The following is a 25,340-nucleotide window of genomic DNA, read 5'->3' as shown; positions in this document are numbered from 1 at the left end:
CTCTCTCCCTCCCCTTCTCTCTCCCTCCCCTTCTCTCTCCCTCCCCTTCTCTCTCCCTCCCCTTCTCTCTCCCTCCCCTTCTCTCTCCCTCCCCTTCTCTCTCCCTCCCCTTCTCTCTCCCTCCCCTTCTCTCTCCCTCCCCTTCTCTCTCCCTCCCTCCCCTTCTCTCTCTCTCATTCCCCTTCTCTCTCTCTCATTCCCCTTCTCTCTCTCTCCCTCCCCTTCTTTCTCTCTTCCCCTCTCCTCTCGCTCTCTCCCCCTCTCGCTCTCTCCCCCTCTCGCTCTCTCCCCCTCTCGCTCTCTCCCCCTCTCGCTCTCTCCCCCTCTCGCTCTCTCCCCCTCTCGCTCTCTCCCCCTCTCGCTCTCTCCCCCTCTCGCTCTCTCCCCCTCTCGCTCTCTCCCCCTCTCGCTCTCTCCCCCTCTCGCTCTCTCCCCCTCTCGCTCTCTCCCCCTCTCGCTCTCTCCCCCTCTCGCTCTCTCCCCCTCTCGCTCTCTCCCCCTCTCGCTCTCTCCCCCTCTCGCTCTCTCCCCCTCTCGCTCTCTCCCCCTCTCGCTCTCTCCCCCTCTAGCTCTCTCCCCCTCTCGCTCTCTCCCCCTCTCGCTCTCTCCCCCTCTCGCTCTCTCCCCCTCTCGCTCTCTCCCCCTCTCGCTCTCTCCCCCTCTCGCTCTCTCCTCCCCCTCTCGCTCTCTCCCCCCTCTCGCTCTCTCCCCCTCTCGCTCTCTCCCCCTCTCGCTCTCTCCCCCTCTCGCTCTATCCCCCTCTCGCTCTATCCCCCTCTCGCTCTATCCCCCTCTCGCTCTCTCCCCCTCTCGCTCTCTCCCCCTCTCGCTCTCTCCCCCTCTCGCTCTCTCCCCCTCTCGCTCTATCCCCCTCTCGCTCTCTCCCCCTCTCGCTCTCTCCCCGTCCCCTTCTCTCTCTCCCACTCCCCTTCTCTCTCTCGCCCACACCTTCTCCCTCTCGCCCACACCTTCTCCCTCTCGCCCACACCTTCTCCCTCTCGCCCACACCTTCTCCCTCTCGCCCACACCTTCTCCCTCTCGCCCGCACCTTCTCCCTCTCGCCCGCACCTTCTCCCTCTCGCCCGCACCTTCTCCCTCTCGCCCGCACCTTCTCCCTCTCGCCCGCACCTTCTCCCTCTCGCCCGCACCTTCTCCCTCTCGCCCACACCTTCTCCCTCTCTCCCCCTCACCTTCTCTTTCTCCACCTCCCATTCTCTCTCTCCTCCCCTTCTAGCTCTCCCTCTCCCCTCCCCTTCCCCCTCTCCCCCTCCCCTTCTCCCTCTCTCTCCCTCCCCTTCTCTCTCCCCCTCCCCATTCTCTCTCCCCTTCCCCATTCTCTCTCCCCTTCCCCTTCTCTCTCTGCCCTTCCCCTTCTCTCTCTGCCCTTCCCCTTCTCTCTCTGCCCTTCCCCTTCTCTCTCTGCCCTTCCCCTTCTCTCTCTTCTGCCCTTCCCCTTCTCTCTCTGCCCTTCCCCTTCTCTCTCTCCCCTTCCCCTTCTCTCTCTCCCCTTCCCCTTCTCTCTCTCCCCTTCCCTTCTCTCTCTCCCCTTCCCCTTCTCTCTCTCTCCCCTTCTCTCTCTCTCCCCTTCTCTCTCTCCCATTCCCCTTCTCTCTCCCCCTCTCTCTCTCTCCCCCTCTCTCTCTCTCCTCCTCTCCCCCCTCTCGCTCTCTCCCCCTCGCGCTCTCTCCCCCTCGCGCTCTCTCCCCCTCGCGCTCTCTCCCCCTCGCGCTCTCTCCCCCTCGCGCTCTCTCCCCCTCGCGCTCTCTCCCCCTCGCGCTCTCTCCCCCTCGCGCTCTCTCCCCCTCGCGCTCTCTCCCCCTCGCGCTCTCTCCCCCTCGCGCTCTCTCCCCCTCGCGCTCTCTCCCCCTCGCGCTCTCTCCCCCTCGCGCTCTCTCTCTCCCCCTCGCGCTCTCTCTCTCCCCCTCGCGCTCTCTCTCTCCCCCTCGCGCTCTCTCTCTCCCCCTCGCGCTCTCTCTCTCCCCCTCGCGCTCTCTCTCTCCCCCTCGCGCTCTCTCTCTCCCCCTCGCGCTCTCTCTCTCCCCCTCGCGCTCTCTCTCTCCCCCTCGCGCTCTCTCCCCCTCGCGCTCTCTCTCTCCCCCTCGCGCTCTCTCTCTCCCCCTCGCGCTCTCTCTCTCCCCCTCGCGCTCTCTCTCTCCCCCTCGCGCTCTCTCTCTCCCCCTCGCGCTCTCTCTCTCCCCCTCGCGCTCTCTCTCTCCCCCTCGCGCTCTCTCTCTCCCCCTCGCGCTCTCTCTCTCCCCCTCGCGCTCTCTCTCTCCCCCTCGCGCTCTCTCTCTCCCCCTCGCGCTCTCTCTCTCCCCCTCGCGCTCTCTCTCTCCCCCTCGCGCTCTCTCTCTCCCCCTCGCGCTCTCTCTCTCCCCCTCGCGCTCTCTCTCTCCCCCTCGCGCTCTCTCTCTCCCCCTCGCGCTCTCTCTCTCCCCCTCGCGCTCTCTCTCTCCCCCTCGCGCTCTCTCTCTCCCCCCTCGCGCTCTCTCTCTCCCCCTCGCGCTCTCTCTCTCCCCCTCGCGCTCTCTCTCTCCCCCTCGCGCTCTCTCTCTCCCCCTCGCGCTCTCTCTCTCCCCCTCGCGCTCTCTCTCTCCCCCTCGCGCTCTCTCTCTCCCCCTCGCGCTCTCTCTCTCCCCCCTCGCGCTCTCTCTCTCCCCCTCGCGCTCTCTCTCTCCCCCTCGCGCTCTCTCTCTCCCCCTCGCGCTCTCTCTCTCCCCCTCGCGCTCTCTCTCTCCCCCTCGCGCTCTCTCTCTCCCCCCCTCGCGCTCTCTCTCTCCCCCCTCGCGCTCTCTCTCTCCCCCTCGCGCTCTCTCTCTCCCCCTCGCGCTCTCTCTCTCCCCCTCGCGCTCTCTCTCTCCCCCTCGCGCTCTCTCTCTCCCCCTCGCGCTCTCTCTCTCCCCCTCGCGCTCTCTCTCTCCCCCCTCGCGCTCTCTCTCTCCCCCTCGCGCTCTCTCTCTCCCCCTCGCGCTCTCTCTCTCCCCCTCGCGCTCTCTCTCTCCCCCTCGCGCTCTCTCTCTCTCCCCCTCGCGCTCTCTCTCTCCCCCTCGCGCTCTCTCTCTCCCCCTCGCGCTCTCTCTCTCCCCCTCGCGCTCTCTCTCTCCCCCTCGCGCTCTCTCTCTCCCCCTCGCGCTCTCTCTCCCCCTCGCGCTCTCTCTCTCCCCCTCGCGCTCTCTCTCTCCCCCTCGCGCTCTCTCTCTCCCCCTCGCGCTCTCTCTCTCCCCCTCGCGCTCTCTCTCTCCCCCTCGCGCTCTCTCTCTCCCCCTCGCGCTCTCTCTCTCCCCCTCGCGCTCTCTCTCTCCCCCTCGCGCTCTCTCTCTCCCCCTCGCGCTCTCTCTCTCCCCCTCGCGCTCTCTCTCTCCCCCCTCGCGCGCTCTCTCTCCCCCTCGCGCGCTCTCTCTCTCCCCCTCGCGCTCTCTCTCTCCCCCCTCGCGCTCTCTCTCTCCCCCTCGCGCTCTCTCTCTCCCCCTCGCGCTCTCTCTCTCCCCCTCGCGCTCTCTCTCTCCCCCTCGCGCTCTCTCTCTCCCCCTCGCGCTCTCTCTCTCCCCCTCGCGCTCTCTCTCTCCCCCTCGCGCTCTCTCTCTCCCCCTCGCGCTCTCTCTCTCCCCCTCGCGCTCTCTCTCTCCCCCTCGCGCTCTCTCTCTCCCCCTCGCGCTCTCTCTCTCCCCCTCGCGCTCTCTCTCTCCCCCTCGCGCTCTCTCTCTCCCCCTCGCGCTCTCTCTCTCCCCCTCGCGCTCTCTCTCTCCCCCTCGCGCTCTCTCTCTCCCCCTCGCGCTCTCTCTCTCCCCCTCGCGCTCTCTCTCTCCCCCTCGCGCTCTCTCTCTCCCCCTCGCGCTCTCTCTCTCCCCCTCGCGCTCTCTCTCTCCCCCTCGCGCTCTCTCTCTCCCCCTCGCGCTCTCTCTCTCCCCCTCGCGCTCTCTCTCTCCCCCTCGCGCTCTCTCTCTCCCCCTCGCGCTCTCTCTCTCCCCCTCGCGCTCTCTCTCTCCCCCTCGCGCTCTCTCTCTCCCCCTCGCGCTCTCTCTCTCCCCCTCGCGCTCTCTCTCTCCCCCTCGCGCTCTCTCTCTCCCCCTCGCGCTCTCTCTCTCCCCCTCGCGCTCTCTCTCTCCCCCTCGCGCTCTCTCTCTCCCCCTCGCGCTCTCTCTCTCCCCCTCGCGCTCTCTCTCTCCCCCTCGCGCTCTCTCTCTCCCCCTCGCGCTCTCTCTCTCCCCCTCGCGCTCTCTCTCTCCCCCTCGCGCTCTCTCTCTCCCCCTCGCGCTCTCTCTCTCCCCCTCGCGCTCTCTCTCTCCCCCTCGCGCTCTCTCTCCCCCTCGCGCTCTCTCTCTCCCCCCTCGCGCTCTCTCTCTCCCCCCTCGCGCTCTCTCTCTTCCCCCCCTCGCGCTCTCTCTCTTCCCCCCCTCGCGCTCTCTCTCTCCCCCTCGCGCTCTCTCTCTCCCCCTCGCGCTCTCTCTCTCCCCCTCGCGCTCTCTCTCTCCCCCTCGCGCTCTCTCTCTCCCCCTCGCGCTCTCTCTCTCCCCCTCGCGCTCTCTCTCTCCCCCTCGCGCTCTCTCTCTCCCCCTCGCGCTCTCTCTCTCCCCCTCGCGCTCTCTCTCTCCCCCTCGCGCTCTCTCTCTCCCCCTCGCGCTCTCTCTCTCCCCCTCGCGCTCTCTCTCTCCCCCTCGCGCGCTCCCTCTCCCCCTCGCGCGCTCCCTCTCCCCCTCGCGCGCTCCCTCTTTCTTTATCTCTTTCACACTTGCGGTCTTGCTCTCTGTCTCTCCCTCCCTCCCCACTCCCTGTCTCTCTGTTACTAAAGTCATGGAACAGAAGCTAGCCATTGGATTTGGGGATGTTGTGCCGTGTGAAATCCCGAGTTGCTGGCATTACCTCCTGGTGAATCAGAGCTGGGAGTTAATAATCAGATGTGTGTGCTTTGACCCAATAGGATTTGGTGATGTCTGGGCCGACTTGGCTTCCTCCAAAGAATAGCAGTAATCTCCCGGAGCGGGTTCCTGCCCCAGTGCCGGGCAGTCCCTCGGTCACCACGCCCGCTGCCTACCGACAGCACCAGAAGTTTGCCCCTGCGTTCAAGTCCAAGCATGACCCATTCGAGCAAAATGGAAACCTGAACGTGGGAGGGTCACCACGACACACAGCGCCACAGCCAGGTACCCAGCGTGGGCACGCACTGGGGCAATTCCACCTTGAGGCTTGGGCAGGGCGAGAAGCAATTCTGCAAACCATTCAAGTGTGGGATTAGATGTGTACACAGCAAGATCCCACAAACAGCCATGTGATAACGACCAGGTCGCGTCAGAGGTTCACAGCACAGAAAAGGCCCCTCGGTCCATTGAGTCTGCGCTGGTCAGAAACATCCACCTAACTATTCTAATCCCATTTCCCAGCACTGGGCCCAGAGCCGTGTCTGACCTGGGATCGTACATCCTGTCTACTCTATCTGTGCCCCTCATAATTTTATACATCTCAATCACGTCCCCCCTCAGTCTCCGCTGCTCCAAGGAAAACAACCCCAGTCTATCCAATCTCTCTTCATAACTAAAACTCTCCAGCCCAGACAACATCCTGGTAAATCTCCTCTGCACCCTTTCCAGTGCGATCACATCCCTCCTATAATGTGGATTCCAGAACTGCTCACAATACTCTAGCTGTGACCGAACCAACGTTTTACACAGTTCCAGCACAACCTCCCTGCTCTTAAACTCCGTGCCTCAGCTAATAAAGGCAAATATACCATATACCTTCTTAACCATTGTATCCACCTGCTCTGCTACTTTTCGGGACCGGTGTACATGCACACCAAGGTCCCTCTGATCGTCGGTGCTTCCCAGGGTCCTGCCGTTTATCCTGTATTCCTTTGCCTTGTTTGTCCTGCCCAAGTGCATCACCTCACACCTATCCGGATTGAATTCCATTTGCCGCTGATCAGCCCATCTGAGCAGCCCGTCTATATCGGGCAGCACAGTAGCAGACTGATCAGCACTGTTGCTTCACAGCTCCAGGTTCGATTCCCGGCTTGGGTCACTGTCTGTGCGGAGTCTGCACATTCTCCCCGTGTCTGCGTGGGTTTCCTCCGGTTTCCTCCCACAAGTCCCGAAAGACGTGCTTGTTAGGTGAATTGGACATTCTGAATTCTCCCTCCGTGTACCCAAACAGGCGCTGGCGTGTGGCGACTAGGGGCTTTTCACCGTAACTTCATTGCAGTGTTAGTGTAAGCCTACTTGTGACACTAATATTATCCCCCTATAATCCTCCTGACGATTTACCACCCCACCAGTTTTTCATAGCATCATAGAATACTTACAGTGCAAAAGAAAGCTGTTCAACCCTTCAAGTCTGCTCTGACCCCACCCCATCCCAGTAACCCCATCTAACATTTTTGGACAGTTTAGCGTGGCCAATCCACCTAACCTGCACACCTTTGGACTGTGGGAGGAAACCGGAGCAGCCGGAAGAAACCCACGCAGACATGTCTGAATCATTTGCACAAACCACAAATAGCAAGGGCCCCAGTTAGAAAGATTCCCCTCGACCATTACCCTCTGCTTCCTGCCACTCAGCTAATTCTGGATCCAATTTGCCAAATTTCCTTGGATCCCATGGGCTCTTACCTTCGCTATCATACTCCCATGTGGGTCCTTATCAAAAGCCTTGCTGAAGCCCAAGTAGACTACATCAAATGCATTGCCCTCATCTACACACCTGGTCACCTCTTCGACCTGCCCTGAACAAAACCATGCTGACTGTTCGTGATTAATCGCTGCCTCTCCAAATGCAGATTAATTCGGTCTCTCAGAATTGCTTCCAATAGTTTCCCCACCGCTGAGGTCAGACTGACTGGCCTGTAGTTTCCTGCTTTATCCCTTCCTCCCTTCTTGAATAATGGAACCACATTAACGATCCTCCAGTCCTCCGGCACCTCGCCTGTGGCCAGAGAGGAATTGAAAATTATTGCCAGCGCCCCTGCTATTTCCTCCCTTGCCTCACTCAGCAACCTGGGATACATTTCATCTGGTCCCGGAGATTTGTCGACCTTTAACCCTGCCAGACCACTCAGAACCTCCTCTCTGTCTCTGTTAATCTCTTTAATTTTATCACCGTCCTTCTCCCTGGTTTCTACACCCACATTGTCCCTCTCACGAGTGAACACTGACACAAAATATTCATTTAGAACCCTACCTACATCCTCCGGCTCCACACACAAATTTCCACTGTGGTCCTTAATGGGCCCGACTCTTTCCCTAGTTATCATTTTACTCTTCATGCACTTGTAAAACAACTTAGGATTTTCCTTTATTTTATCTGCCAGTATCTTTTCATGCTCCCTTTTTTGCTTTCCTAATTTCCTTTTAAAGTTCCCTCTTGCACACTATACTCCTCGAGGGCTTATGCTCTTTTGAGCCCTCGATATTTACCTCCTTATCTAATGCTGTATATACCTCGATATCCAGGATTCACTGGATTTGTTGATCCCAACCTTTTTCTTGATTGCAACATGTTGGCCCTGTACTCTCCCCATTTCCTTCTCGGATGTGTCCCACTGTCCTGTCACAGATTTACCGAAAGGTGTCTGCTCCCAGTCCACTCTGACCAAATCATATCCGATCTTATTAAAATCAACCAATCTAACTGAGTTATGATCACTGTCTGCAAAATGCTCCCCCATTGATACTTCAACCACTTGCCCAGCTTCGTTACCGAAAATTAAGTCCAGGACCACCCCTTCCATTGTAGGACCTTCTACATACTGGCTTAGAAAATTCTCCTGGATGCATTTTTAGAATTCCTCTCCCTCTAAACCTTTTACGCTATGGCTAACCCAGTTAATATTGGGGAAGTTGAAACAACAACAACGCTTTAGGAAACTGGATTAAACCAATTGCACAGTTTTAAAATATTTTTTAGAGTAGCCAATTTTTTATTTCCTACTAAGGGGCAATTTAGCGTGGCCAATCCACCTATCCTGCAAATCTTTTTGGGTTGTGGAGGTGAGATCCACACAAACACGGGGGGAATGTGCAGACGCCACACGGACAGTGACCCAGAGCCTGGATCGAACCTGGGATCTCGGTGACGTGAGGCAGCAGTGCTAAACACAGCATCTCCATGCTGCCCTTAATTAATTATGTTTTGAGGAGTTTGTTATGGGGATAAATATTGGCCCCCGGACACCAGGAAGGATTCCCCTTGTCCCTCTGAAATAGTACCATGGTATCTTTTACGTCATCCAAGTGTTGATCTGCGTGGCGGTGTGCCCGTGTGCGTGGCGGTGGCAGTGTGCGTGGCGGTGTGTGCGTGGCAGTGGCAGTGTGCGTTGTGTGCGCGCAGGGTGCCCGTGTGCGGGGCCGTGGCGGTGTGCCCGTGTGCGGGGCGATGGGGGTGTGCCCGTGTGCGCAGCGGTGTGGCGGTGTGCCCCTGTGCGGGGTGGTGGTGGTGTGCATGGTGGTGTGCGTGGCGGTGTGCCCCTGTGCGGGGTGGTGGCGGTGTGCACGGCGGTGTGCCCGTGTGCGGGGCGGTGGCGGTGTGCATGGTGGTGTGCACGGCGGTGTGCCCGTGTGCGGGGCGGTGTGCATGGTGTACGCGGCGGTGTGCTCGTGTGCGCAGTGGTGTGCCCGTGTGCGGGGCGGTGGCGGTGTGCATGGTGGTGTGCGCGGCGGTGTGCCTGTTTGCGCGGCGGTGACGGTGTGCATGGTGGTGTGCGCGGCGGTGTGCCCGTGTGCGCGGCGGTGTGCCTGTGTGTCCGGCGGTGGCAGTGTGCGCAGCGGCGGCGGTGTGTGTGTCTTTCACTGTTAGTCCGTGTGAAGGAAGCCCACGGGGAGAACGTGCAGACTCCGCACAGACAGTGACCCAAGCCGGGAATCGAACCTGGGACCCTGGCTATGAAGCAACAGTGCTAACCACTGTGCTACCGTGCCACCCTTCTTAATCCTGAGAGTCACTGGATCGTAAAGGGGAATAATGCAAGCTCTGGTTAGGTGAGCCAGTCCGAGCAGGCTGGTGCCGGGCGCTGCGGGTGCCGGGCGCTGCGGGTGCCGGGCGCTGCGGGTGCCGGGCGCTGCGGGTGCCAGGCGCTGCGGGTACTGGGTGTGCTAGCCTACAGGATTCAGCTGCAAATGCTGCCTTTACATGGTGGTTCCTGCTTTTGGTTCTGAGAGGGTTAATCTTCATGTCATGCCTGGAGAATTCCTCTTCTGCTAAAGAAATCACTTTCCTTACAAGGCAATGTAAACTGAAGGAATAGTAATCGCAGCGAGGGATTCAGTAAGGCTAGCCATGGCCACCAACCCAGTCAGTCTGCTTCTGTAGTACATTGACTCATTCCCCAGCCCCAATTCCTGATCCCATTGGCACTGGGGAGAAATCCAGAAGTTAACACCGTCCAAATCAACTGATATCGAGTTGGTGAACGTTTAAGTGAACAAGACAGAGATGATGACCCTCTCACACCGTTCAGGCATTGTCAGTACTGAGGGAGTGCAGCACTGTCAGAGGGTCAGTACTGAGGGAGTGCTGCACTGTCAGAGGGTCAGTACTGAGGGAGTGCTGCACTGTCAGAGGATCAGTTTTGAGGAAATGCCGCACTGTCAGAGGGTCAGTACTGAGGGAGTGCCGCACTGCCAGAGGGTCAGTACTGAGGGAGTGCCGCACTGTCAGAGGGTCAGTACTGAGGGAGTGCCGCACTGTCAGAGGGTCAGTACTGAGGGAGTGCCGCACTGTCAGAGGGTCAGTGCGGAGGGAGTGCTGCACTGTCAGAGGGTCAGTACTGAGGGAGCGCCGCTCTGTCAGAGGGTCAGTACTGAGGGAGTGCCGCACTGTCAGAGGGTCAGTACTGAGGGAGTGCTGCACTGTCAAAGGGTCAGTACTGAGGGAGTGCCGCACTGTCAGAGGGTCAGTACTGAGGGAGTGCCGCACTGTCAGAGGATCAGTACTGAGGGAGTGCCGCACTGTCGAATCGTGTGTCCAATGGGATGTTAAAATGAGGACTGGTTAATGTAGAGAATGTTGAGACCCAGTGGTGAATGAAAGCTGTGTCCCAGGTATTCTGGCCAATATCTGTCCCTCAACCAACATCACCAAAATGGTCGTTATCACATGTTGTATGTGGATGCTTGCTGTGCACAGTTTGCATTTCCTACATTACAACAGCGACTGTAGAGAGAAAGCATACCGTGTCAAGTAGGCCAGACCGGGTAAGGACGGCAGATTTCCTTCCCTAAAGGACATCAGTGAACCAGATGGGCTTTTACCACAATCGACAATAGTTTTGTGGTCATCGTTAGACTTTTAATTCCAGATTTTTATTCAAATCAAATTCTGTTGTGAGATAGTAATCCAGAGACCCAACACAATGCTCTTAGGGCCTGAATTCAAATCCATGCACAAATAGGGATATGGTGCATCAAAACAAACATTATTATTCACACAGTATTGAATTAACTTTAACATTATACAAGAAATAGCTTACAATTACCAATTGAACAATTCTTAACAATAAAATAAAACACAAACTCCTAATTGCTATCTTTTTATCTCCAATCGAGCAAACCCCATCTCGGGTCAAAATCCACTTTTAAGGGCAGCATGGTGACGCAGTGGGTTAGCCCTGCTGCCTCACGGCGCTGAGGTCCCAGGTTCGATCCCGGCTCTGGGTCACTGTCCGTGTGGAATTTGCACATTCTCCCCGTGTTTGCGTGGGTTTCGCCCCCACAACCCAAAGATGTGCAGGCTAGGTGGATTGGCCACGCTAAATTGCCCCTTAATTGGAAAAATGAATTGGGTACTCTAATTTATTTTTTTTAAATCCACTTTTAAATAGAGTTAGCAAGCACAGGAATACTTGTAAAGCGATATCCAAGAGAAAATGCTTTGGGAGAGATCCTTCAGGAAACAGCCTGCAGATTCTTGCCTGTGTCAAACTACTGTTTAACTTTCCAGCATTTGGCAAACAGCTCCTGTTTACAGCAGCATCTAAACTAACTGTGCTTGCCTGCTTGAGACCTGCCCCCCCCCCCCCCATTAATTACATCATCTTCATCCTACTAACTGGTTATGACCATCTTACAAAGGCTAAACATGATGGCTATAAGTATCTACTCCAAGTCACTGAGTAATAATAATAACCTTATTTGTCACAAGTATGAAGTTACTGTGGAAAGCTCCTAGTCACTACATTTCGGCGCCTGTTCGGGTAAGCTGGTATGGGAATTGAACCCGCGCTGCTGGCCTTGTTCTGCATTACAAACCAGCTGTCTAACCCTCTGAGCTAAACCGGCCCATGTGGCTTTAAGACTGAGATAGGTAAGTTCTTGGTGAAGAAGGGGATCCAGGGTTATGGGGAGAAGCCAGGAGAGTGGAGATGAGAAAGATACCAGCCATGATTGAATGGCGGAGCAAATCGATGGGCCGAGTGGCCTAATTCTGCTTCTGTCTTATGGTCTTATAGCACCTCCTTTCAATAAATACAATCCCATTAGCCCTATTTAGGCAAACAATATACATGGTTAGGATGAATTATGATCTTTTATGACTTAATTGCACATTTTGCAGCCACAGTGTCCATCTTTCTTTTAATTCAGGACTGAAAAAAACCCTAACCCAGGCATTTAATCATCACTGAACCAGATAATCAATATATATCCTACATTCCACACACACGCTCACAGGTACTGCACCAACAATTAAAGCTCCTGTAATTAAAACTGCTTCTCATTTTGGTAGGACTAGTTTCGCAAAGCTCTGCCGAGGTTCACAGGTCATTCCAGCCCTTGACAGCCATGTCCACAGAGCATCGCTACCCTTCGGGGCCAGGAGGGAGGGAGGAGAGGAGTCCCGTGTCCTGGAGCCAGGCACAGCCTCAGGTGCCCCACGAGACGCAGGTGAGGATCCCATGCTGTAACCGGGGTGGGGGGGGGCAGGTCCAACGCAGCTGTCATCCAGTACCCAACCCTCGATATTAAATATTAATATTGTGATGCTTCAAAAATAATCTCCTGCCCCTAGCTCGTGTTTATAAATTGTTGATTTTTTAAAAAACCTGACTTTATTAAACCCGAGAAATCCCAGTGACTTGCGCGCAGGTAATTCTGGGGAAGAATTTGGGATCGGAACAAGGCCATGGAGCCCCGTCAAACCTGTTCTGCTATTCAGCTAGATCATGGCGGATCTGTATCTGAACTCCATCTTACCTGCCTTGTTTATATTACCTTATTTCCCCAGACCTAAGAAAAATCTACCTGCCTCAGCTTTGAAATTTTCAATCGATAGCCGAGCCTCCGCAGCTATTTGGGGAGGGGGTGTGGGGAGAGAGAGTGCTTGAGTTTTAATGTTCTTCCCCCCCCCCCCCCCCCCCCCCGTTCTGGATCCCTCGCCCCAGGAAACGGTTCCTCTTTATTGACACGGTCTTAGGGCATTTGAGGAATCTGAGGACAGGCGTATCTGCTGTTGAGGATCTTATTGAAGAGTGGAGCTCGATGGCCAACTGCCTCCTGTTTCTTAGATTCTCATCATGTTGATCCAGCTTCCCTGTGTTGGGGGTGGGGGGGGGGAGGGGGGTGCGGATTGGTCATGGGGGTGCTGAGGAATTGCCGGATAAAGTGCAAGTTGGGGCAGAGACTGCAGGCTGTTTTTGAATTGAAATTGAGGCCTGCTGCTCTCGGTAGACCAATCCAACCCCCCCCCCCCCCCCCGCCCCCCCCCGCCCCCGCCAAACCTCTCTTTCTGGTATCAACTGCACCACAAGCCATGTCCAAAACCCTGTTCTTGTTTTACAGACCAGGCCCTTGGAGAAAGCTGTGAATCGCCCCTCGAGCATTGACGCCGAGATCGACTCTCTGACCAGTATGCTGGCTGACATGGAGAATAATTCGCCATTCCATCCCCGGCCAAGGCAGGTAGGAAGACAATAGCTGCCATCTTGGATTACAGGATCATCGGGTCGACGGAGAAAGGGGTCACCGGGTTGTTGGGGTCTCAGGGCCCGGGGTCACCGGGTCGACTAGAATGTGATAGTACCTCTCCTGCCTGTAGCTCCCTAATTTCTTTTTTCTTTTTCAGAATTACGACAGCAGCAACTCTCCCGGCATGGCTTCTTATCATTCCCAATCGGCCAACATTCCTGCCAAACAACTGCCTGCATACAAACCCATGGCTCAGCCATCTGTTACCATGGCAACAAAGGCACCAGGGCAGCCTGAGGCCTTCTCCACCTCCAGGCCAGTTGCCTACAGCAATGCCTCCCATCCTCCGGCCTACAGCAGTGCTTCCCATCCTGGGGCCTACAATGCTTCTTCGCCTCAGGCCGCGGCCTACACTTCTGCCTCTGTTCCCAGATCATACCCTCAGCCCGTGGCAGCCTCCTACACCACAGCTTCGACATCGACCGGCCCTGCTTTCAACGTGCAGGTCAAAGTGGCCCAGCCTGTGCCGAATTACACCCAGCCTGGTCGCCAGGCTGAGCAGGCCTACGGGCCACCTCCACCGCGACAGGTCTCCGCGGCCTACCTCCACCAGCACCCGGAGCCGGTCTACCTAGCCCCGCAGCACAGGTACCCTGAGCCATCCTATGCCACAATCCCTCCAGCCCCTGAGCCCACCCAGGCCTCTCCGAACTGGTATCCGCCTGCCCACTTCGCCACAGGACCCCCAGGCCACCCAGACACCGCATACAGCCCCGAGGTAATGTACGGGAATGCCAGAAGGCCAGAGCTCTCCTTCTACAGTGGTGGATCCAAACCACCAGGCCTGTACCAGCCGTATGGCACCAAGAAGAGTGGTTACAGCGAGGAACTGCCCCCTCCACCACCACCCCCGCCTACCACCACCGCTCACCACCCAAAGGTAAGACGAGGAACTCGCAATGCACTTTGTATCGTGCCTTTAACTTCACAGGAGCAATTATCAAACCAAGTCACCAAAAGAGCTATCAGTACAGGTGGAAAAGGTGATAGGTTTTAAGGCGCATCTTAGAGGAGGAGAGGGGCAGAAAGTTTTAGCGGGGGCAAATTTCAGAGCTTAGGGTCCAGGCAGCTGTAGGAACGGCTGTCAATGGTGGAGTGAGAGAGATTCGGGGGTGTTCAGGAGGCCGGAATTGGAGGAGCGCAGAGATCTTGGAGGGTTATTGGGACCCTGGAAGACCGAGACACAGAGGGTTTGTAGGGGCTGGCAGATATTACAGCAATGGGGGTGGCGGGAATCGAGAGCCATGGAGAAATTTGAAAATGAGGATCGGATTTTTAAAAATTGAGGCAGCGTTTATCCCAAAGCGAGCACGGTCGGGGGGTGATGGCTGAACGGAGGTACAGGGCAGCAGAGACTGGAATGAGCTTTAAGTTTATGTTGGGTAGAAGTGCATAGGAGGCCAGAAGAACTGACAAACCAAGATCTGGAAGGGACAGTGAAATTCCTTAGGCACACAAGTTTTGATAAGCTGATGGGATGGTATAAGAGATTGCAGTCGGCAAAGAGCCTCACAAACTAGACAATTGTACAGGCAACCGCACCAGAGCGAGATTAACATAAGGGGTCCCTTTGGGAATGGTACTCAACGAGAGAGAGACCAGCGAGATGCCAGTTGGTCAAGCACATCCGTTCCGCAGTTTGATGAGGCAGCAAGGTGACGTGTGGGTCTCACTGGCAAGGTTGCCATTTATTGCCCCACCCTCCCTGTGGCCCTCGAGATGGTTATGATTGAACATTTTGTTGCTCAGCTGCTTAGTGAGTCGATTGCACTGCTGTGGGCTCTGAAGTCACATGTAGGCCAGACCGGGTAAGGATGGCCGATTTCCTTCCCCAGGGGGTCATCGGTGAACGGGTGTTTATGGGCACATGACAGCTTCCCTCTCATTTTGGTTAAACTCTCCCCCCCGTTACCACGGTGACCTCACCGCACGTCCGAATGCCCTTATTTGGTGGGGGGGTGGGGGGTCAAGCGAAATAAACCATTTCCTCCAGTGGGGAGAGCCCAGAACAAGGGAGCAGGTATGGGTTAACGGTGCGGGTGGAACCTGTGCGATACAGGTTCAGCAGCGGTTAAATAGCGGGCGCTGATCGCAAATCCTCTTCGTGACGTCTCTGCTTTGTATCCTCAGGCCCATTACGGGCCCCCAGCGGGGGGTCAGACTCCAGCGAGCAGGCCAGAGGACGAACTCGATCGGATCACCAAGAAACTGGTGCACGACATGAACAACCCACCGTCTGAGGAGTATTTCGGTGAGAGTTCTCCGGGGCGGAGGGGGGTGGGGGTGGGGAGGAGCGGAGCGGTTGTGGGGCGGGGGATGAGGCAAATGTTTTCTTTTTAAACGCAGCAAGTTGTGATCTGGAAGGCACTGCCTGAAGGGGCGATGGAAGCAGATTCAACAGGAACTTTCAAAAAAGGGTTAAGATCCCAGACTGGCCCCCGACATTCATTCGGATACCGGACACGGACTCCAGACACTTTATTTTTTACCCTTTAAAACTGTGAGAGGAGGATCCTTCACTCCGAGACCGATTCCATTGACCAATAGCTATCTTTTATATTAAAACAAACTTTATTCATAACACAGGATTAAGCACATTAACACCACAGAAAGTAGCTTTTAACAGTTAAACAATTAGAATGGAATAGAATCCCTGCAGTGCAGAAGCAGGCCATTCAGCTCATCGAGGCTGCACTGACCCTCTGAAAAAGCACCCTATCTAAACCCATGCCCCCTCCCTATCCCTGTAACTCAGTAACCCCATCTAACCTGTTGGACACTAAGGGACAATTTAGCATGGCCAATCCACCTAACCTGTGAATCTTTGGACTGGGGGAGGAAACCGGAGCACCCGGAGGAAACCCACGCAGACACGGGGAGAACGTACAAACTCCACTCAGACAGTCACCCAAGGCTGGAATTGAACCCAGGTCCCTGGCGCTGTGAGACAGCAGTGCCAACCAATTCTTTAAAAAAAAAAGGAAACCCGTTTTACTTACTTGTACCTTCTCTATCTCCAATTAAGCAAAGCCCATCACGGGTCAAAAGCCACTTATAAATAAAGTTAGCAAACACCGGGATACACTTGCATAGAGGTTTCTTGGAAATACTACATGAAGAAAGAGTGAGATCCTTTCGGGAACGGCCTACAGATCCCTATGTCTGTGTCAGACTACTGCTTAACCTGAAAGCTCCTAGCAGACTCCTAGCAGACTCAAAAGCTAAACTGCCTGCTACAGACCTGGCTCACCCCATTAATTACTTCATCTTTATCCCACACTCCGATCTCCTGACCTGCTCTACAATGCTTCAAATGATCTGTTCTCCAGTGACTCTCCAGCAATCGTAACAAAATTCCATTTGCCCTATATCGGTAAACAATTAACATGTTTGGAATGAATAATTATCTCACTTTTACAACATCTTTTATTTTAAAAAAATTTAGAGTACCCAATTCATTTTTCCAATTAAGGGGCAATTTAGCGTGGCCAATCCACCTACCCTGCACATCTTTGGGTTGTGGGGGCGAAACCCACGCAAACACTGGGAGAATGTGCAAACTCCACACGGACAGTGACCCAGAGTCAGATATATTCCTCACTCCTCGGTCAGAGGTGAGGAGCAGTGATCTAAACGCCAGCCCGTTGATCATTGGGGACCAGCTGACGGTGAGTTCCTGATTCTGCCGTTGCTCTCGTTGGCGGTGCTGGGTCTTGCTGACGGTATTTCATTGCCAGGGCGCTGTGCTCGGTGTGGGGAGAATGTGGTTGGAGACGGCACGGGCTGCATCGCCATGGACCAAGTCTTTCACGTCGAGTGTTTCACCTGTATGACCTGTCGCTGCCGCCTGAGGGGCCAGCCTTTCTACGCCATCGACAAGAAATCGTACTGCGAGTCCTGTTACATTGTAAGTAGCACGCAGCCAGTTACAGTAAATGTAGAGCCCGTGAGATGCACATTGCATGAGAACCCCAAAGTGTATCATGGAGTTCACCTGACCCACAACTTTTAATAGATTGTGGTATGGGGAGCACACGGCCCACTCTACAGGTGTGGGACAGCAGAAATGGAAAAGTATTTTTTAAAGCAAAACAATGTTGATTCTGTGAACTCAAGTTAACCTTTTTGAAACATACAGTGAACATTTTAGCAACCATCAATTCAAATACAACCCCCAAAGAATACAACACTAAGTAATCCTTTAAGCTTCCTAAACAATATCTAGAAGACAGAAGAAACACCTTTCAACAGCAGCACATTAGGTTTACATTCACAACTGAGAACATTTATAATTCGGAACACACCAAATGATCAAGAGATAGTCTTTTCATGGCAGAGAGATCAACAGTGCACCTGCTCTGTCTGGTTTCAGCTCCAACACTGAAAACAAAACTAGAATACACTCTGCAGCCTGCTCAAAAACGGATGTAAAAAGCTGACAGACAGCCCAGCTCCACCCACTCTCTGACATCACTGCAGTAATAAACACCCATTTCTTAAAGGTACTCTCTCATATTTATGTACACACCCATTTATAAACACCCATTTCTTAAAGGTACTCTCACATGACAGCATAGTGTGCAGCTGCGCACAATGCATGTAGCTTGTGGCCATTTACAATGCAAGTAGTAAGTTACGTAGTATGTATGTGGCGCAGGCAGTTAAGGTGCATGTAATGCAGGGCCTGTTCCGATGCATGTAGTGTGCAGCTGCTTACGATGCACATAGCACGAGGATGTTACAATGCACATAGCACGGGGACATTACGATGCCCGTAGTGCAGGGATGTTACGGTGCATGTGGTACCGGGACGTTACGATGCCCGTAGTGCAGGGATAGTAATCTTTATTGTCGCAAGTCGGCTTACATTAACACAGAAACAAAGTTACTGTGAAAATCCCCTCGTCGCCACATTCCGGGGCCAGTTCGGGTACACACAGGGAGAATTCAGAATGTCCAATTCATCTAACAGCACGTCTTTCGGGACTTGTGGGAGGAAACCGGTGCACCCGGAGGAAACCCACGCAGACACGGGGAGAACGTGCAGACTCCGCACAGACAGTGACCCAAGCCGGGAATCGAACCCAGGACCCTGGCGCTGTGAAGCAATAGTGCTACCCACTGCACTGCCGTGCTTGCCTGTATGTTACGGTGCCTGTAGCCCAGGGAAGTGAATGATGCTCGTAGTGCAGGTATGTTACGGTGCACGTAACACAGGGACATCACGATGTCCATAGAGCAGAGACGTTACGATGCCCGTAGCACAAGGGCGTTATGATGCCCGTAGCGCAGGGGCGTTATGATGCCCATAGCGCAGGGTACGTTATGATGCCCGTAGCGTAGGGGACGTTACTATGCCCGTAGCGCAGGGGACGTTACGATGCCCATAGCGCAGGGGGCGTTACGATGCCCGTAGCGCAGGGGGCATTACAATGCCCGTAGCGCAGGGGACGTTACGATGCCCGTAGCGCAGGGGGCGTTACGATGCCCGTAGCGCAAGAGATGTTACGATGCCCGTAGCGCAGGGGACGTTACGATGCCCATAGCGCAGGGGACGTTATGCCCGTAGCGCAGGGGACGTTACGATGCCCGTAGTGCAGGGGGCATTACAATGCCCGTAGCGCAGGGGGCATTACAATGCCCGTAGCGCAGGGGGCGTTACGATGCCCATAACGCAGGGTACGTTATGATGCCCGTAGCGCAGGGGACGTTACTATGCCCGTAGCGCAGGGGACGTTACTATGCCCGTAGCGCAGGGGACGTTACTATGCCCATAGCGCAGGGGGTGTTATGATGCCCGTAGCGCAGGGGGCATTACAATGCCCGTAGCGCAGGGGGCATTATGATGCCCGTAGCGCAGGGGATGTTAAGATGCCCGTAGCGCAGGGGACGTTACGATACTTGTAGTATGTGGGCAGTTACGATGCATACCCGTGTCTCAGTGGGTCACGCGCTCAGCCATTTTCTATCACATTGTCGGTCCATCCAATTGTAGCTTGACGTGAGAGAGAGAGAGCGAGTGCTTTAATAATTAATTGATCCAGCGAAAACATTGAGAAAATATTGGGCTTCCCTGGATGAGCCCGGTGCCTTCGATATTCCTCGAGCGCAGGGACACTTAACATTTCACCCTGTGCAAACCCAGCCAGATATCAAACCCTGGCCAATGCTGCCCACCACAGGCCGTTACTGTTACTGCCACAGTGTGCGATGAGCAGCCTGCTGTACTGTCTCATTCGGAGTATTTGTGTCTTGCCTAAACTCTGAAACAGTGCCAAATGAGAGAGAGAGACAATATGTCACCAGCACGATCACGTTGCTAGTTGTGGGAGCTTGCAGTGCAGAAACTGGTGCCGTATTTCATATATTGCAACAGGTAAAAGGTATCCCGAAATGGTGAACGATGCTATGGAAATGCAGATTTGTTCTTGTGGTGCTTAATCGTCAGCTCTCAGTAATGCACAGGAGTGCGGACCTGGATTATGTTTGTGGGATCCTGCTGTGCCACCCCATTGAAACTGTGGTGATTGGGCCTGGGGGGGTGTACATTAGAAAGGGTGGTGACCTTCCAGCTTCTGTGAGAACTGTTATTCTGATAGTTTTATTCCATCTCCTGTACAGAACACCCTGGAGCAATGTTCCGTCTGTTCCAAGCCCATCATGGACAGGATTCTACGCGCTATGGGCCGTGCCTATCACCCACAGTGCTTCACCTGTGTGGTGTGTCATCAGTGCCTGGATGGGATTCCCTTCACTGTGGATGCTACCAGCCAGATTCACTGCATTGAGGATTTCCACATGTAAGTAACCCATGTCAAATACAGAGTAAAGCTCCCTCTACATTGTCCCCATCAAACACTCCCAGGACAGGTACAGCACAGGGTTAGATATAGAGTAAAGCTCCCTCTACACTGTCCTCATCAAACACTCCCAGGACAGGGACAGCACAGGGTTAGATACAGAGTAAAGCTCCCTCTACACTGTCCCCATCAAACACTCCCAGGACAGGTGCAGCACGGGGTTAGATATAGAGTAAAGCTCCCTCTACACTGAGCCCATCAAACACTCCCAGGTCAGGTACAGCACTGGGTTAGATACAGAGTAAAGCTCCCTTTGCACTGTCCCCATCAAACACTCCCAGGACAGGTACAGCACGGGGTTAGATATAGAGTAAAGCTCCCTCTACACTGTCCCCATCAAACACTCCCAGGACAGGTACAGCACAGGGTTAGATACAGGGTAAAGCTCCCTGTACACTGTCCCCATCAAACACTCCCAGGGCAGGTACAGCACAGGGTTAGATACAGAGTAAAGCTCCCTCTACACTGTCCCCATCAAACACTCCCAGGACAGGTACAGCACAGGGTTAGATACAGAGTAAAGCTCCCTCTACACTGTCCCCATCAAACACTCCCAGGACAGGTATAGCACGGGGTGAGATACAGAGTAAAGCTCCCTCTGCACTGTCCCCATCAAACACTCCCAGGACAGGTACAGCACGGGGTTAGATACAGAGTAAAGCTCCCTCTACACTGTCCCCATCAAACACTCCCAGGACAGGTACAGCACGGGGTTAGATACAGAGTAAAGCTCCCTCTACACTGTCCCCATCAAACACTCCCAGGACAGGTACAGCACAGGGTTAGATACAGAGTAAAACTCCCTCTACACTGTCCCCATCAAACACTCCCAGGGCAGATATAGCACGGAATAGGGCAGCAAGTGGCACAGTGGTTAGCACTGGAACTGAAGGGCAGCACGGTGGCGCAGTGATTAGCATTGCTGCCTCATCGCGCCGAGGTCCCAGGTTCGATCCCGGCCCTGGGTCACTGTCCTTGTGGGGTTTGCACATTCTCCCCATGTCTGCGTTGGTTTCACCCCCACAACCCAAAGATGTGCAGGCTAGGTGGATTGGCCCTGCTAAAATTGCCCCTGAATTGGAAAAAATAATAATTGGATGCTCTAAATTTATATTAAAAAATAGATAGCATGGGGTTAGATACTGGCCCTCTGACAGTGCGGCACTCCCTCAGTACTGACCCTCTGACAGTGCGGCGCTCCCTCAGTACTGACCCTCTGACAGTGCGGCACTCCCTCAGTACTGACCCTCTGACAGTGCGGCACTCCCTCAGTGCAGACCCTCTGACAGTGCGGCACTCTCTCAGTACTGACTCTCTGACAGTGCAGCACTCCCTCAGTGCAGACCCTCTGACAGTGCGGCACTCCCTCAGTACAGACCCTCTGACAGTGCAGCACTCCCTCAGTACAGACCATCTGACAGTGCGGCACTCCCTCAGTACTGACCATCTGACAGTGCGGCACTCCCTCAGTACTGACCCTCTGACAGTGCAGAGCGTCTGGCCAGATTATGCGCTCAAATCTCTGGATTGGAACTTGAACAATCACTGGGGAGAGGGTGCTGGGTTTCTGTTGAATTCCTAATCGGATTAATTAGTGACTGGTCCGTATTTATGATTCGGTTTTGACCTGCCCCACACATGGATCCAGTGTTCCTCCGAACTACTTGATGCTGTAGCTGAGGGGTGTCGTGTGATTTGTATCTTAAACAGGAAGTTTGCTCCGCGCTGTTCAGTTTGTGCCAATCCCATCATGCCTGAGGCAGGCCAGGAGGAAACTGTGCGGATTGTTGCCCTGGATCGCAGCTTTCATGTCAACTGTTACAAGTGTGAGGTAAGAGCTCAGTGCCACAGACGGGGGACACTTTCCCTGATTGTCGACGATGAAGTGGGGTGGTGGTGGGGGGGGGGGGGGGGGGGGGGGCGGGGGTTCTAATCGAGCTGGGGGCAGGGACCTGGGAACAGGACTAGGCCATTCGACCTGTCGAGCCTGCTCCGCCATTCAGTTACAGCATGATTGACCGTTTCCCTCCGTCACAATCCCGCACTCTTTCCCCCACCCCTATCCCTTGATGTCATTGGTCTCCAGAAATCTGTTGGTTTCTGTCTTGAACCTGCTCGATGATTGAGCTTCCTCAGCCCTCTGGGGTCCAGAATTCCACAGGCTCACCACCCTCTGGGTGAAGAAATTCCCCCGCATCTCAGTCCCTAAATAGCCGACCCCTTATCCTGGGATTGCGTCCCCTGGTTTTAGACAGACCAGCCAGGGGGGAAACATCTCAAGTACATCCAGCCTGTCGAGCCCTGTTAGAAGTGTGTAAGTCTCACTAAGGTCACCCCTCATTCTTCCAAATTCGATGGAATACCGGCCCTGTCTCCTCACAAGATAGTCCCGCCATCCCTCTGATTAGTCTGGTGAACCTCCGCTGCTCTCCCTCTCTGGCCACTATATCTGTCCTTCGATAAGGAGACCGGTACAGTGCTCGATACTCCAGGTGAGGTGTCACCAAGGCTCTATACAACCGCATCAGGACATCTTTATTCCTGTACTCCAAGTCTCTTGTGATGAAGGCCAGCGTGCCATTTGCCTTCCTAATTCCTTGCTGCTCCTCCCTGTGAGCTTTTAGTGGCTCGTGAACAAGGACACCCTTTGGACACCAACACTTCCCAATCTCTCACCCTTTAAAGAATACTCTGCCTTTCTTTTCTTTCCACCAAAGTGGATCACTTCACATTTATTCACATTACATTCCATCGGCCACGTCCTTGCTCATTTGCTTCGCCTGTCTAAATAGTCTTGAAGCTTCCTTGTGTCCTCCCCACAACTCCCATTCTCACCGGGTTTTGTGCCATTGGAAATTTGGAAATGTTGCATTTTGTCCCACTCTCCAAATCATTTATATGAAGAGCTGTGACCTGAGCTCTGGTCCTTGTTCTCCCCCACCAGTAATAGCTGCCATCCTGAGAATACCCCATTCAATCCTACTCTCTGTTTCTGTCTGTTAACCAATCCTCAGGCCCCACCAGTATATGCCCCCCAATCCCATGTGCTGCAGTTTTGTTTCCTGACCCCCTATCAAAATCTAGATACATCACATCCACTGGTTCTCCTTTATCTATGCTGCAAGTAACATCCTCAAGTATCTCCCAACAGGTTTGTCAAACATGATTTCCCTTTCTTAGGTCTGTGTTGACTCTGCCCAATCAAAGGCTGGATTCTCCGATTTCCGGCGTGGGAACGGTGCCGTTTTCCGGCAGGAAATCTGGCGCTAAACGGCCACCGATTCCCGTTTTGCTGGGGACTAGCAGGACGGCAGTGTATAGCACCCGGGTCAGAACCTTCAAATTGGAGGCAGGGCGCACGGGGGGGATGTAGGAAGCACCTTCCCCACACCGAGGGGAGCGGGAATCCTGGAACTTTCTCCAACCCCTCCACCCAGCCAAAATGTAACAGCGGAGAGTAAATTGTAAATTTTCAGACTGAGATTGATAGGTTTTTGTTGGGCTCGGAGAAGAAAGGGTTACGGAGCCTCAATGATGTTTTGACACCAGCTGTAATCAAGTTGAGTGGCTGAACAGCCTCGGGGCGCGGGGGGGTGGGTTGCTGAATTGGTCGCCTCCTGTGCTCTGCCGTCACAGGGCTGGTCCTGGGACCTTGCTCTGCGCAAATCTCTGCCTGGCCTGCCGCGTCACAGAAATGGTTACCTCCTGTTATGGGCCAGGGTTTAGAGAATCCCAAAGTGTATCATGGAGTTCACCTGACCCACAACTTTTAATAGATTGTGGTATGGGGAGCACACGCCCACTCTACAGGTGTGGTAGAGCAGAAAATGGACCAGTGGTTTTTCAAACAAAATAATGTTTATTCTATGAACTCAAGTTAACCTCTTTAAAACAAACAGTGAATATCTTAGCAACCATTAGTTCAAATACATCCCCCAAAGAATACAACATTAAGTAACCTGTATGCTGTCCTTTTACACCTTCAAACAGGAACACATTAGGTTTACATTTAATACTGAGACCTTTTTACAATTCTGAGTTCGCCAAATGATCCATAGATAGTCTTTGGATGGCAGAGATCAACAGCAGAGCAGTCACTGAAAAACACACACACCCAAGCTCTTCTCAAACTGAAACTAAAAAGCAGAAGTCGAGCTCAGCTCCACCCACACTCTGACATCACTCCAGTAACATGAGCAGCTCCATTTCTTAAAGGTACATTTCTTAAACACCCATTTCTTAAAGGGTACTCTCACATGACACTCAGAACAGCGACATGGGCTGGGAAGGGATTGGGAGTGTTGTCGAGGTGGGGAAAGGTGCTATTTAAACGAGAGCTCTTGTCTTTGAAATGTCTGTGAGCCGCCGCCTCCTCTTGACTCATCCCGTGTCCGTTCTGACCTCCCGCAGGACTGCGGCTTTGTCCTGTCGTCGGAGGGGGAGGGGTGTGGCTGCTACCCGCTGGACGGCCACATCCTGTGCAAGACCTGCAGCTCGCGAAGAATTCAGGACCTCTCTGCCAAAATCACCACCGACTGCTGACTGCTCTCGTCTCTCTCCACGGCGGGTGAGGGGGGTGGAGGGATAGAATCTCGTACCGAGGGGGGTGGTGGGGGAGGGAGACCGAGTGGGGACCTGATTGCAGGAGGGCAAGGACCCTTTCCGGAGACATCCCGTGTGAATTCAACACGTTGCACTATCCACGCGTGTGCTGGCACAGTGCTGAGCGCTGGCTGTTCACTGGTTATGCTCAGAGGCTCCTCGTCTGCAGAACAAGCCCCCCAGCCTTTCATTTAAAATTAAACCGAAGTGATCTAGAGATTAAACGTGACACGGCGCCACGTTATTACCTGAAATCTCCACCCCCCCCCCCCCCCCCACCCAACCTCTCACTCCCACCCCCTCTCGATTTAATCTGCTTGTGTGGGCCTCTCATTCTGCCACCTTGCTCGTACTCGCCGCCCAGCTTGGTGCCGAGACGCTGGAGGGTGTCGCACAGGCCACGGAGAACGTTACTGAAATAAACGTCAGTGCCTTGGACAGTGGACATTGTTGGTCAGCCCCTCTCCCAGATTGAAACACCCAAACCATTTATTTTAACACTCCCAGCCCCTCCCTTACCATCCACCCTCTGGGGTCTAATGGGGCATGTTGCCGAGGAGGCGTTGCTATTGTTACATCTCTGGATCCTGTTACAAGGCTGTGTGACAGCAAAATAGCCGAATAAAGCTTCATCAATTGTATCATTCCTCTCCTGTTTTATTCAATGCCGAAAACAAGTGGGGGGGGGGGGGGGTCAGCTGTACAAATCCAGCTGTTGGTTTCCTATAATCCTGTGGGTTACTGTGAAAAGCCCCCAGTTGCCACACTCCGGCGCCTGTTCGGGTACACAGAGGGAGAATTCAGAATGTCCAATTCACCCAACAAGCACGTCTTTCGGGACTTGTGGGAGGAAACCGGAGCACCCGGAGGAAACCCACGCAGACACGGGGAGAACGTGCAGACTCCGCACAGACACTCACCCAAGCCGAGA

General features: G+C 54.4%; 1 protein-coding gene across 6 annotated transcripts in view; it reads left to right on the top strand.

Annotated features, from left to right (window-relative positions):
- The window catches only part of LOC140404648 (thyroid receptor-interacting protein 6-like), an 89,031-nt gene extending 63,981 nt beyond the window's left edge, over positions 1 to 25,050 (top strand). For 4 of the 6 annotated variants that reach the window (XM_072493257.1, XM_072493258.1, XM_072493259.1 and 1 more), the window contains exons 2-10: positions 4,919 to 5,141; positions 11,710 to 11,867; positions 12,762 to 12,881; positions 13,045 to 13,827; positions 15,078 to 15,198; positions 16,685 to 16,854; positions 19,569 to 19,747; positions 21,518 to 21,638; positions 24,218 to 25,050. In XM_072493257.1, the coding sequence (XP_072349358.1) occupies positions 4,928 to 5,141; positions 11,710 to 11,867; positions 12,762 to 12,881; positions 13,045 to 13,827; positions 15,078 to 15,198; positions 16,685 to 16,854; positions 19,569 to 19,747; positions 21,518 to 21,638; positions 24,218 to 24,349 (1,998 nt within the window). In that variant the 5' untranslated portion in view covers positions 4,919 to 4,927 and the 3' untranslated portion in view covers positions 24,350 to 25,050. The remainder of the gene's footprint in view (positions 1 to 4,918; positions 5,142 to 11,709; positions 11,868 to 12,761; positions 12,882 to 13,044; positions 13,828 to 15,077; positions 15,199 to 16,684; positions 16,855 to 19,568; positions 19,748 to 21,517; positions 21,639 to 24,217) is intronic. The other 2 variants (XM_072493262.1, XM_072493263.1) reach the window with 1 other exon arrangement.
- Positions 25,051 to 25,340: the final 290 nt, after the last annotated feature.

Source organism: Scyliorhinus torazame, chromosome 31 (assembly GCF_047496885.1).
Source record: "Scyliorhinus torazame isolate Kashiwa2021f chromosome 31, sScyTor2.1, whole genome shotgun sequence".
Taxonomy (NCBI): domain Eukaryota; kingdom Metazoa; phylum Chordata; class Chondrichthyes; order Carcharhiniformes; family Scyliorhinidae; genus Scyliorhinus; species Scyliorhinus torazame.
Note: the sequence above shows the minus strand (reverse complement) of the source record. Positions and strands in the feature narration are given on the sequence as shown.